The following is a 10,748-nucleotide window of genomic DNA, read 5'->3' on the forward strand; positions in this document are numbered from 1 at the left end:
ATTGAAAATTGGTGAAAATCCCAGGAAATTGCATATTTTTACTAATTTTAAATAATTTTAAACCTTATATTGTTTTGTGTAATTCATGGGACTTCTTGCCATTTTTGTAAAGACGTCAAAGTCTTAGAATATAAAATGTTATATTTTTCCCGTTTTTGCTTTAAATATTTGGTTAATTTTATCATATTTTTAACTGAAAGAAGTGTCCATTTATTTCTGATCTTGCTTCTAATAGACAATTGTAAATCATATTTGGCAGGATGACACGGCGCTGGACAATGACATGCACACCTCGGTTGCCAGGAAACTAAGCATGCACTTTGAGAAAAGGCAATCAAAATTCCCAGAGCTTTCTCCAGGAGTCAAACTTGTCGCTGTAAGTACTGAATCCAAGCAAGTTTGTCTGTGTGAAGGCCAATTTATTTCTTACTATCTGTTATTAACATGCAGTAGCTTCTTTATCAATACTGAATCCTTTAACAAATAACATTTAGAAAAATGCTTATCAGGATATTTTTATTTATGTGACAAATGGGACATTTTAATCATCAGATGATTATTTTTTAATAACTTTGTTTGCTTCTGCCATTAAGTATAAATTAATGCTTCAGTTTCAAAATAGTATCTAAAGGTTATGACATTTTTTATTAAACTTCTGTAATTAACAGTTACATACTTAGTTTATTTTTTTATTTTGTCCATGTGGTAAATAGAGTACCATGCAGTTCATATCTTTTTCAGATGACTGCTTTGGACAAAGGCTCTCGGTTCTTTGAGGGGAGGGGTCATTCACCTGTACGCCAGCTCCAGCCGGTGGTCAAGCAAAACGGATATGACGACTACGATGATGACGAGATCTTTTAAGTCTTTTATTAAGACTACTGCAGTCAAGTTATTTTACAACATGTCTTAATGAGGAAAAAGTTATTTAATGACTGGTACTTTATTTGTAAGATACAAATGTCTCAGTTCAAATGTAATGTACTAACGTAATGTGACTTAAAGGATGAAGGCACCAATTGTTGGTACCTTTATGAATAATGTCACACAAAGTCAAATTTAATTTAGAAAAATTTCGGAATTAAAACAACCCTTGTACATCTATTTGGACTGATGAATGACTGAACCTTTATCTGGCTTGATGTCTGTTTGATTTACCAACTGTAACTAATATAGCCGGAAGAAACCTCTCTGTAAACTGAAAAGGTGAAAGTTATTAAACCTGTTGACAAACAAATTCATTGAATTAAAAGCCTTTGAACTGAGAGTTTTGTATCAAACTTCAGTACTATAATATGATATTTTTACTCTGATGAGGTACTGAATTTTGAAATGTAAAAAGTTTTATAATGTGGTTGGTCCTCTGTTGAATTTGTAGGGACTGCTCGTGGCTGCATGCCTTGCAGGCATAAATGATGAATAATGATGTGTAGAATAAAATGATAGCAAAATCATTTGTAGAATGTAGCAGAAGGCAGTGCTTGTTTTAGGTATGTTTATAAAAAAAGGAAACTGAACCGGTGAATGGAGTTGAGCAGTATTAACTCATGTTGTAAAATGACATGTAAAAATATTTACACACTTCGGATATGATATTTAATTAGAAGTTGATGTGCACTGCCATACACACAAAGCTACATCTTAGAGTAGTATATATTGTGGCAATATGTTCAAGTGGTCTTAACAAGGCATGCTCTGGGTAAAATTTGGATGACCAAGAGTCAGATTTGCAGCCTAGGAAAATCTTATACCTAAGTGTCCATGATAAGTGTCAGCTTTCAATGACAAGTGCTTTTGCAATTAAAAAAATTGTTGCACTTTACGGGGTATAGGCAAAGCTTAAAGTCTTGCTAATCTCTTTTTATTTTCACCAAGAGGATTGCAGGGTAGAAATCAAACTGACACAAGTTGATGCACAACTGAGACAGAAGCAGTACAGCTAAACTTACATTTTGCAATGTGTGCTAGATTTCAAAGAGAATCAAAGCTTTTTCTCCATTTAAATGAAGGCTATGATTAAAGAAAGCTGGGGGCCTCCGCTGAAGAGAGAACACTCTGGCAGTGAGGGTACCTCACTCTTCATCATTGCAACCTTTTGGGGAGCTTTTTTTCTAATCTTTGAAAAGCTCTTTGCATGTTTTTTGCAACTATTATGACTGCAAAGTAAACACTTACACTTTGATCTTTGAAATCACTCTGGGAAGGTATTTTCATCACAATAACTTTAAATACATTATACACAGACATTAGAGTGAGACTTATGAAGATGCTTCCTACTACTTAAACTATGAAGAAATAAGTCAGCCTTCCTAAGTTTCAGGTACCAGAATGTCCTGCTGTTTCCAAAAAGTTCTACCTCAGTGAAGAAAATTTATCTAATTTTGAGGATCTTCAGAATTGTTTTCCGTATCAACCAAGAATTGTTTGGCAGTGCCTCTTATGTGCATGTACCTCAAAGTACTCAATGTACCCACCAGGATGTATTTAACAATGACATGACAGTTCTAAGTTTAAGAATCTTGCATACTCCCAAGTGCAATATGTACATAGCAGGCTTTTGTCAGCCGTGGATGTAATATACCCTTGTTGTATAATTTGTAAAAGTGGATGTTATTTTGTCTTTAGATTTACAATTGTAAAGCATAGAAGACGATGCTGCTTGAGGTCTACTCTGTGCAAGAAACCAAGGAAAACTTCTCAGCATTTTATCGAGTCTCAGAAATGGATTGTCTGTCTCTAACAAGTTTTAACTTGTTAAAACAAGAAAAAAATTATATATAAATTCAATATCTGTCTCATTATCTGCCAGTTTAATTTTGCTTATGTTGTTTTATATAATATATGACCTGTGATCTGTTGTCTTACGTGTCTTTGTTTGTATAATAATCAGCATTGTTTGCCTGCCATCAAGACAGTAAAATATTATTTTAGGACCATATAGTCTCAGTGCTGCAACTTTTGTATTTGGGCACCCTTATAGGGGTGTTGGTAATTATAGTCTTTGAAGACAAAATACACTTGGAAACAAAGCTTTTTACATTGATCCATGTTGTACAGACATGTAAAGCTACAGCAATGTTATGTTTATAATGTGTGACTAGATTTTAGTCAGTGAGTTTTAGACTTATTATCAGATTTATTTTTTACTGATTTTATATGATATGTTACGCATGTAATGTAAAAGTTAAGCATCTTTGGACCATTTTAGACTTCTTCACGAGGATTTATTGATATTGTGCCTATGGTTTTTGTAGGTTTGTCTCGTATTAACTTGAATAGGTTTATTGCCTTACTGTGAAATTGTGTATTTGTTTTAAAAACCCTCAAATTCAGTTCCATGACATTTTGAAAAATATTTATACATTAGATATATTACAGTTTTATCTGTTCAAATTGCACAGGAGCACTGAAATGTTTGAACCAGTATATTTGTATTTACCGAAAGGATAATGCAGGCAGGATGAGAGTTCAGATATGCCTTATCAAGGATACCAATTTATTTCCCATGTGCAAGACTGAAAATTCTGTAAATTTAGAATCGAAGTTTGCTATTTATTATAGAAATTCCAGTAGCTTCTCTTATTGTGGCCAGTTACATATTACACGCACAAGTGTTGTTATTGCACTTTGCTTCTGTGACTGAAAGTAATAAAATATAAGTGTTGTTTGTATGTATTTTATTCTACAAGTGATCAGACTAGCACTTTTTTGTGCATTTAAAGTTCTACAATATATTTGTTAGTTCCAATCCAAATTACAACTATTATACAAGCGCTCAACTAATCTCATTTGTTAGTATAAGGGAATTTCTAAATCTAAGTAAATCGAGCCACACTTTGGTCCAAAAACTCTAGACAATTCATTGAGTGTAAATGGGAGGTTCATGGAATGTTTAAAAACTGCCAAATACTGATATACCCTATTGTAATACAGTATCACCATCAAGTCTTTTCTTGCTTTTTTGTAGTCACCAAAAGCACTACTTATGGCACATTTAGTGTTCTTAAATCTAGTCAAATTGATTGGAATTGGAATGGCTACTATCCTTGATCAAATATTGCTGCACATTTATTCCAAGCTGACAGAGACCAACAACTTGGGTCTTGGAAGTAATGAGCAGTTTACAATGTCCCTGCTTCTACAAACAGAAAGAAACAAAATCTAAAATAAACCAACCAACTAATATTTAGTTACAAGCCACCACTAGCAGAAAGCAAGTGTTATCAAAAGCAAAAAAGAAAAATTATTTTCAAGCTCAGTATAAAATAACAAAATTGTAAAAAGCAAACATATTCAGTAAAAAATCTAAATAATGCAGTTACCCCCTAGAAGTTACAACACTGAGTCAAGTGCAAACCATACAAATATAAAGTGCACAGAAAATATCAGCTAATAACATCACTCTTCATGTCCAATATGAAACATCACCTGTTGCCAGGATATACCCATTATCATATTCTCACACTTAAAACTGTACCCCACCCATCTTCAAATAGCATTCTTTGGTAATGTTACAGACACTTAAACGTTGTGCAATGCTCCAGCTTGAGATTCGATGAATATTTTTAAAAATTTCATTGCCCCCTCCTGCATATTTCAGCCATCTCCACTCCCACACAAAGTAACCGACTATTCCACAGTCTGCTCGGTGCGGCACTTTTTGTCCACCTTTTTGAGGCCCAACCAGGTGTTGAGTTTGTTAGCGCGTAGACGGGACCAGATTAAGTGGTCGTGAAGGGACATAATCTGCGCAGCCATCAAACCTGCAGCCTCAGGAGATATCACTGTTGAACAGCCAAGACCTGAAATGGAAAATTTAAAGAAGAAAGTTACTATCACAAATATTATTTGGCAAAGCATTTTTCCAAAAATGAATAAATGGTACATTTCGCACTATGACCTATTAAGAACAGAGTACAAGGGGTAAAGGAAGGACGCTTCTCTGTATATGTTTCAAATCCTATCGCAGAAAATTTAAAACAAGAATTTCTTAATTGCAAAAATCTCTCTAGACTTTCTTTACACATCAAAAGGAGGAAAAGGAGGAAACCCTAAAGGGAAAAATATTCCCCCTACCCCCCCCCAAACTTAAGTATTTAACTTTATAGATACAGAATATAATCAATCAGAAAATCAAATAAAGCTCACAAATATAGAAGTAATACAGATAAAGTATAAATAAATATTACTCTAATGTCAATTTCAACTTTAAGGGAATAATGTTCCTTGTAAAAGTATAACTTACCAGAAGGCAGCCTCAAAGATGACCAAACATCTTCATTCCCCCAGTCTGCCTTAATGGGTGGGCAGTTGATGACCGGCCAGCTGGCATTGCCAGACAAGACTGGACCAAGACCATTGCTTCTGCCAGCCACTGCTATAAACACAGTGGGGATATTTTCACCTGAAATGTGACATTTGTGAAGTGTAATTTATGTACTTTAAAATTAGAGACGTAGCCCATTTACTCCTAATTGACTAAGTATGGACATTTTCATCTTTCATTCCACAATAAGCAGTACTAAAATAGGTTATTGAATGTTTTTTCCACAGGACCAAAAATTACGATCAAAATTATAATATTCTGACACATTAAACCAAAATATTTTTTAAGATTTTTCACTTTGAAAAATCAACTAGACATGCATAATTGATGAAGTCAAATCAAGGAAATGAAACAAAGTTGTTACATTTCATTACAACTAATTTCTATACTTAAGTCAAACAAATTTGCACAATGACCCCAAACTAAATTTAACCAAACTACATTACCTTCATATTGAGCCAAAATGTTCAAGGTCTCATCTGTCCCTTTGTGAGCAGAGGACACCCTCATCTCACATGGGAGACCATATTTTTGACAAGTTTCAGCTATCTTCTGACTAAAGGCAAAATCCGAGGGAGAACCCATAAAGACCACTGCTCTGCAGTTTGGCTTTGGGGTCAAATGCTAAAAATATTAAAGCAAATGTCAAAACTGAGTGATTTTACTAAAAAGACATATCTCTGTACAATACTCCAAAGGATGGGATGATTGTTCAATCTGCCTTATGAAAAATCCTGAATCAAATATGCTATTGAAATGAGTTCAATTTATATATCAAATCATTTCTACTGTATTTTGTTTGGGTATCTGTATGAAAGATAATTTCTTTCAAATAACAAGTCACTGTAAAAGACACTGATATAATATGACTGTCCAATATAAAATTTATTAAGTATCAAGTTGAACTCAAATGCTTAATATCATGGTGAATTCAAATCGTGTTAATGAACATTGTTTTTAGAAGTTCAAATTAACAGATTAATTTGAACTTAACCCAAGAATTCCACCTACGTCCAATCTTTCTGCCACCCACTCAAAGTTTCTCTTCACTAATGCCAGTCCCTCCTCTGTGACCTCTGCCATGTCTCTGTACACCTGCTTGTCCTTCATCAGGCGTTTGTCACCAGAGGGCCACAGCCGCCAGGAGTCGCTGTCAATTATGTCAGCCAAGACAATCTCACCTGATTTACAGGATTGAAAATAAAGTGTATGACAAATGCTAGTTTAATTTGAAGAAAATGATTTGGCTAATATTCTTCAAAAAATGTCTTGTTTATTATACAAGTACATAATGATTTATTATTCTGAAAAGTGAGTCGACTTCATATCAGGAGCCTGTATGCAAGCAACAAAATATATATTGTGTGGGTACCTAACAAATTTGTATACATTTCAACAATGCTTTCTACACAGGTCAAAATTTTATCCTGGCTATGACTGTGAATTCATACCCTTGTTATTGACCCCAAACTCTATCTTCATATCAATCAGGCTGCAATCCAGTGTTGCCCAGGCTTTCTCCAAGATCTCAAACACACAAACGGTCACCTTGGACATCATGTCCACCTCGTCTGGACCTATGAGGAGGCCACCATGGGTCATCTTGCTCTCGAGGATCTGTTCCCTTGACCACTGTGGGTCTCCAGCAGCATCGTCCTAGAAAATAGGCTCGACCTTTAAATCTTTGGGAACTATGATAATTAAGTAAAACAACATATGGTAGAACTCCAGATAGAAGCATATTAATTATTATCTGAATGACCTTTATGGTTCAAATTACGACTATATCAAATGCATGCCCTATTTTTATTATTTTTTAGCAAATTAAAAACCAGGATATTTTACATAATGTATATATACATATTTCAGAAAAAGAGGTGAGAGATATCTTATCGAGGACAGTGTATTTTTGTAAATGTTTGAAAATAGATGCTTTTTTAGTTTGTTTCCAAACTAATTTTTTTTAATTTCAAAAATGAATAAATAAATAAAAATTTTAAAAAAATGTTTAAAAACCATGCATACTTTATAAAACATTTCAAGTTTAGGAGGACAGAACCTATAGCCCTCAGTGACTCCGGGGTTACGTTTGAGGAAGGACCCCGTGGCGACTCTCCTGGTGACCCACTCTATAGGGATCATGTCACATGCTTCGGCAATAAAAGCTGTATCACTGTGTTGCTTGATGAAGTGGGACTTAACACCTGAAAAAAACATTTAACTTTTAATAAGGGAGATATTATAATATAATATATATATATATATATATATATTGTAAAATATGTGTTTAATTCAGTATGGAAAAGGGCTCTACCCATGGTAGCTGGGAAGCTTATAGAGAAAGAGAAAAATGAACTAAATCAGTCTGTTTAATCTATGTTTATGCCCTACAGCTGTTATGACCGGAGGCCTTATCAGGAGCACAAGCTATTACATGGCTATGTTTTTACAGATCTGTTTGTGCCCCTGATGAAGCCTCTGGGTTGAAATGGCTGTAGGGAACAATAAATATGGAACAAACAGACGGAACAAATATCACCAGAACAGTTATTGTCACCATAACACAGTGACATGATGCATAATTTCTGAATCAATGCTTTTTGTTTCTCAGGCATCTCAATGTGGCTCAGACTTCAAACTATCTAGACAATTTATTCTACTTTGGTTAGTTAAATTTTAAAAAAATCTTTCATAGGTTTCACTGGGAGTCAGAAATGATCATTTAAACTGACAAAAACACTCGACAACAAAAATCATATGCTGCCCTTACCAGCAATAGCCAGTAACTCAAACACCTTAGCAGCAGTTGCCGTGGATACAATAGCTTTTCCTTTCATCTCATGTTGCCTAGCAGCATTTCCTGCCGTGATCTTGTCCTTTGATTGTAGTAGCACTTTGCCTGGTTGTGAGGTAATCTCATACACGATCTTGGTCTTCCCCTCATTAAGCTGTTTGCCAAGCTTAACTGTATCTGCAAAATAAAAATTGTTGGGAAAAACTGTACAAATGCCAAATATATGAATAAGTAAGAATTTTGTGAGAAACAAAAATTTACATTTTAATCTTGGCTTAATGGATTGAAATAATAGATCAAAAGCAAAATATGGCCAAACATTGGGACTTGTGTAATATCACCTCCAACATTCACCTACATGGACCCTCAAACTTCTTATAGTTTTGATCTCTGGCCTTTTCACATTGATGTTGTATTTTTTTTTTTTTTTTTTTTTTCAGTCTTTGAAATTGTTTTGAGGGTTTTTTCCTTTCATTCAATTGGGTAACAAAGACTATAACAAACAATTTTTTAAAATAATGAAAATAAAAACTTTGTACACACAGAAGAAAAAATGACAAACAAATATCTGTTTTGGCTTCCAATCTTTTTTATTAGCATGTTCACAAAATGGTCAAAGATGTGGACAAAAAACAAATTTTTTCTCTGTACTTTCATTTTTGATCTGTGAACAAAATTAACTCCGTGCATATTGAATCCATGTCATGAGCAAGGAGTAGGAATCAACAGTTCGCACTCATTAGTTAGATGCTGTATGGGAATATTTTGTCCTTCTGGAGAGCGCACATGATAGTATTCACTCATGTATGTACATATTCTCCAAAAGCAGTCTTGCAGCAAGAAAGATAGCAAAATACAACTTGATGTCTCCCTCAGAGCTTTCACTGGATATAGTCAGCCATAGTCAATTACATGATAACACCATACTAGAATGTGCACCATGGCCTTACTTAAGACACTATGATAGGCAGAAAAGCAGATAATTAAAAAAGAAATACTATGTGATGCCTGGTGTGTGTGTGTGTGTGTGTCTGTGTCTGGGGGGGGGGGGGGGGGGGGGGGGGGTGGATACTGTAAAAGTTTCCAGTCTCCTAGAGTTCTGTGAGAGTACTAGTACAATACATAAATAACATTAATCCCTGCACCTTAAGGCTGCATGCATACTTGAAGTTGAAACTTAATGAGGAAAGTGTTAATATTTCAATCAAATTTTGGACCTACCAGGTATTGCACTTTGACTATACGGAATACCTTTGTCTGCATCTGGCTCTGATTTTAAGAGACAAATAGGTGAAACACTATATGGACGTGAGCCCAATATTCTGTCCAGTTGTTCAAAGTGCTCACATCTTAATCTTCCCTGTGTTCTGACACTGAAATATAGTAAAATATACAATATTATTCAGGGTGGGGGATTACGAAAACAGATCAACTATGTATTATATACATTTAAACTTCTGGATACACTAAAGGTGAGGGTGTCGGCACATTATAAGTAACAATTAAATCACACACATCAAACAAGAGAGAGAGAGAGAGAGAGAGAAACTTAATTACCTGTGGCTGCTCTTGCCAAGCACTTTGGTTTTCCTGTACAAGAACTTCAGCTTCTTGATTTTGGCACGACATGCCTCTGGGGTCTTGTGCACCCCGTGTTCCGTTTGTAGTCGGTCAGAAATCCGCTTAAACACATGGATATTCCTCTTTGGGTCACTCTTTAACTGTTCTTGTATGGGGTCATCGCCCCAAACACTGATGAGACTGTTGATTTGATTATGACTCCACCAAAATCCTCCTTCTGACGCCGCCATCGTATGTATACACGATGCGCTCGTATTTTAAACTGAGGGGTGAGGCGTATAATTTCTGATCCACTATTAGTACTAAATCTGCTAGACAAAGAAGAGGTACCGTTTCCGCCCCGAGAGCCCGCATGTACAAGCCTAAATGTACTGGCCGTGTTAACGAGCTGAGAGATCGTCTTACATAATAGGCGGGCTATTAAGCTGTCAATGTTTTAAAACATAACGCTGAAGACTGCACGCTAAAAATAGAACGTTCCACGTGAGGTGGCCTTTTTGTGAATCGACCGTCCAGACACATGAGAATTAATGAACTTCAGCGCCACCTGTCGGGTGTCTGGAAATCATGACCTTATACTGACCCTTGTACGTAACCGATTTTTTGTGTCAATTAACAGTGAAAGGTGTCCCAATTATAATTACTTTTCAATAATTTTAAAAAGAATTAAAACATGCCTTACCTGTTTTTTCAGACATTTTGGACGGCTCAATTATGGCTGTATATCCTGTTGTTTATTTGCCGCAACACGCTTGAAAGGTCGAGTTGGAAATTTCCACGATTTCGAAATAAACCACCGGATTATGTAAAAATCTGTATTTTCTTATCGTAGCTCTAAAGTCGTTTTTGATGCAACAGATCAGCAATTTTTGCGCCGTTGTAGTCGAAAGTGCACTCAATAACAGGAGTGGGTCTCAACCACGTGCGTCTGAAAGAGGTCAGTGGGAACGTCGGGCTAGTCCAAGTTAAGGGGTGATGGGTTTGAAATCTACGACGTAAACAAAACCATTTGAAACAAACAAGTAATATTTGGAATTTATTGATTCC

The 10,748-nt window shown here is 35.4% G+C and overlaps 2 protein-coding genes across 5 annotated transcripts in view; one reads left to right on the plus strand and one right to left on the minus strand.

The window, feature by feature from the left end:
• The window catches only part of LOC106177957 (serine/threonine-protein kinase DCLK1), a 23,401-nt gene extending 19,734 nt beyond the window's left edge, over nucleotides 1-3,667 (plus strand). For all 3 annotated transcript variants that reach the window (XM_013560915.3, XM_087009847.1, XM_013560916.3), the window contains exons 14-15: nucleotides 260-376; nucleotides 742-3,667. In XM_013560915.3, coding sequence (XP_013416369.2) covers nucleotides 260-376; nucleotides 742-864 — 240 coding nt within the window. In that variant the 3' untranslated portion in view covers nucleotides 865-3,667. The remainder of the gene's footprint in view (nucleotides 1-259; nucleotides 377-741) is intronic.
• Nucleotides 3,661-10,654, minus strand: LOC106173523 (multifunctional protein ADE2). 2 transcript variants are annotated; one of them, XM_013554679.2, is made up of 9 exons: nucleotides 9,678-10,219; nucleotides 9,342-9,493; nucleotides 8,097-8,297; nucleotides 7,352-7,530; nucleotides 6,778-6,982; nucleotides 6,338-6,507; nucleotides 5,773-5,950; nucleotides 5,246-5,404; nucleotides 3,661-4,802 (listed from the first exon to the last, which is right to left on the minus strand). In XM_013554679.2, exons 1-9 carry the CDS (start codon nucleotides 9,929-9,931, stop codon nucleotides 4,630-4,632), a joined length of 1,671 nt encoding a protein of 556 aa, XP_013410133.2. In that variant the 5' UTR covers nucleotides 9,932-10,219; the 3' UTR covers nucleotides 3,661-4,629. The 2 variants fall into 2 exon arrangements, with proteins under 2 accessions (XP_013410133.2, XP_013410134.1); XM_013554680.2 differs by lacking the exons at nucleotides 9,342-9,493; nucleotides 9,678-10,219 and adding an exon at nucleotides 10,384-10,654.
• Nucleotides 10,655-10,748: the final 94 nt, after the last annotated feature.

The sequence above is a fragment of the Lingula anatina genome, chromosome 3 (genome assembly GCF_051362555.1).
Source record: "Lingula anatina isolate TDL-2025a chromosome 3, LinAna3.0, whole genome shotgun sequence".
Taxonomy (NCBI): domain Eukaryota; kingdom Metazoa; phylum Brachiopoda; class Lingulata; order Lingulida; family Lingulidae; genus Lingula; species Lingula anatina.

Bases quoted from the DNA above. Each gene is read 5' to 3' on its own strand.
- LOC106173523 (XM_013554679.2), bottom strand. From the start codon at position 9,931: ATGGCGGCGTCAGAAGGAGGATTTTGGTGGAGTCATAATCAAATCAAC. The intron at 6,983-7,351 runs GTATGCATGGTT...CCTATTTTCTAG, and splicing joins AACTTGAAATGTTTTATAAA to GACGATGCTGCTGGAGACCC. The intron at 6,508-6,777 runs GTATGAATTCAC...CCTGTAAATCAG, and splicing joins GTTTGGGGTCAATAACAAGG to GTGAGATTGTCTTGGCTGAC.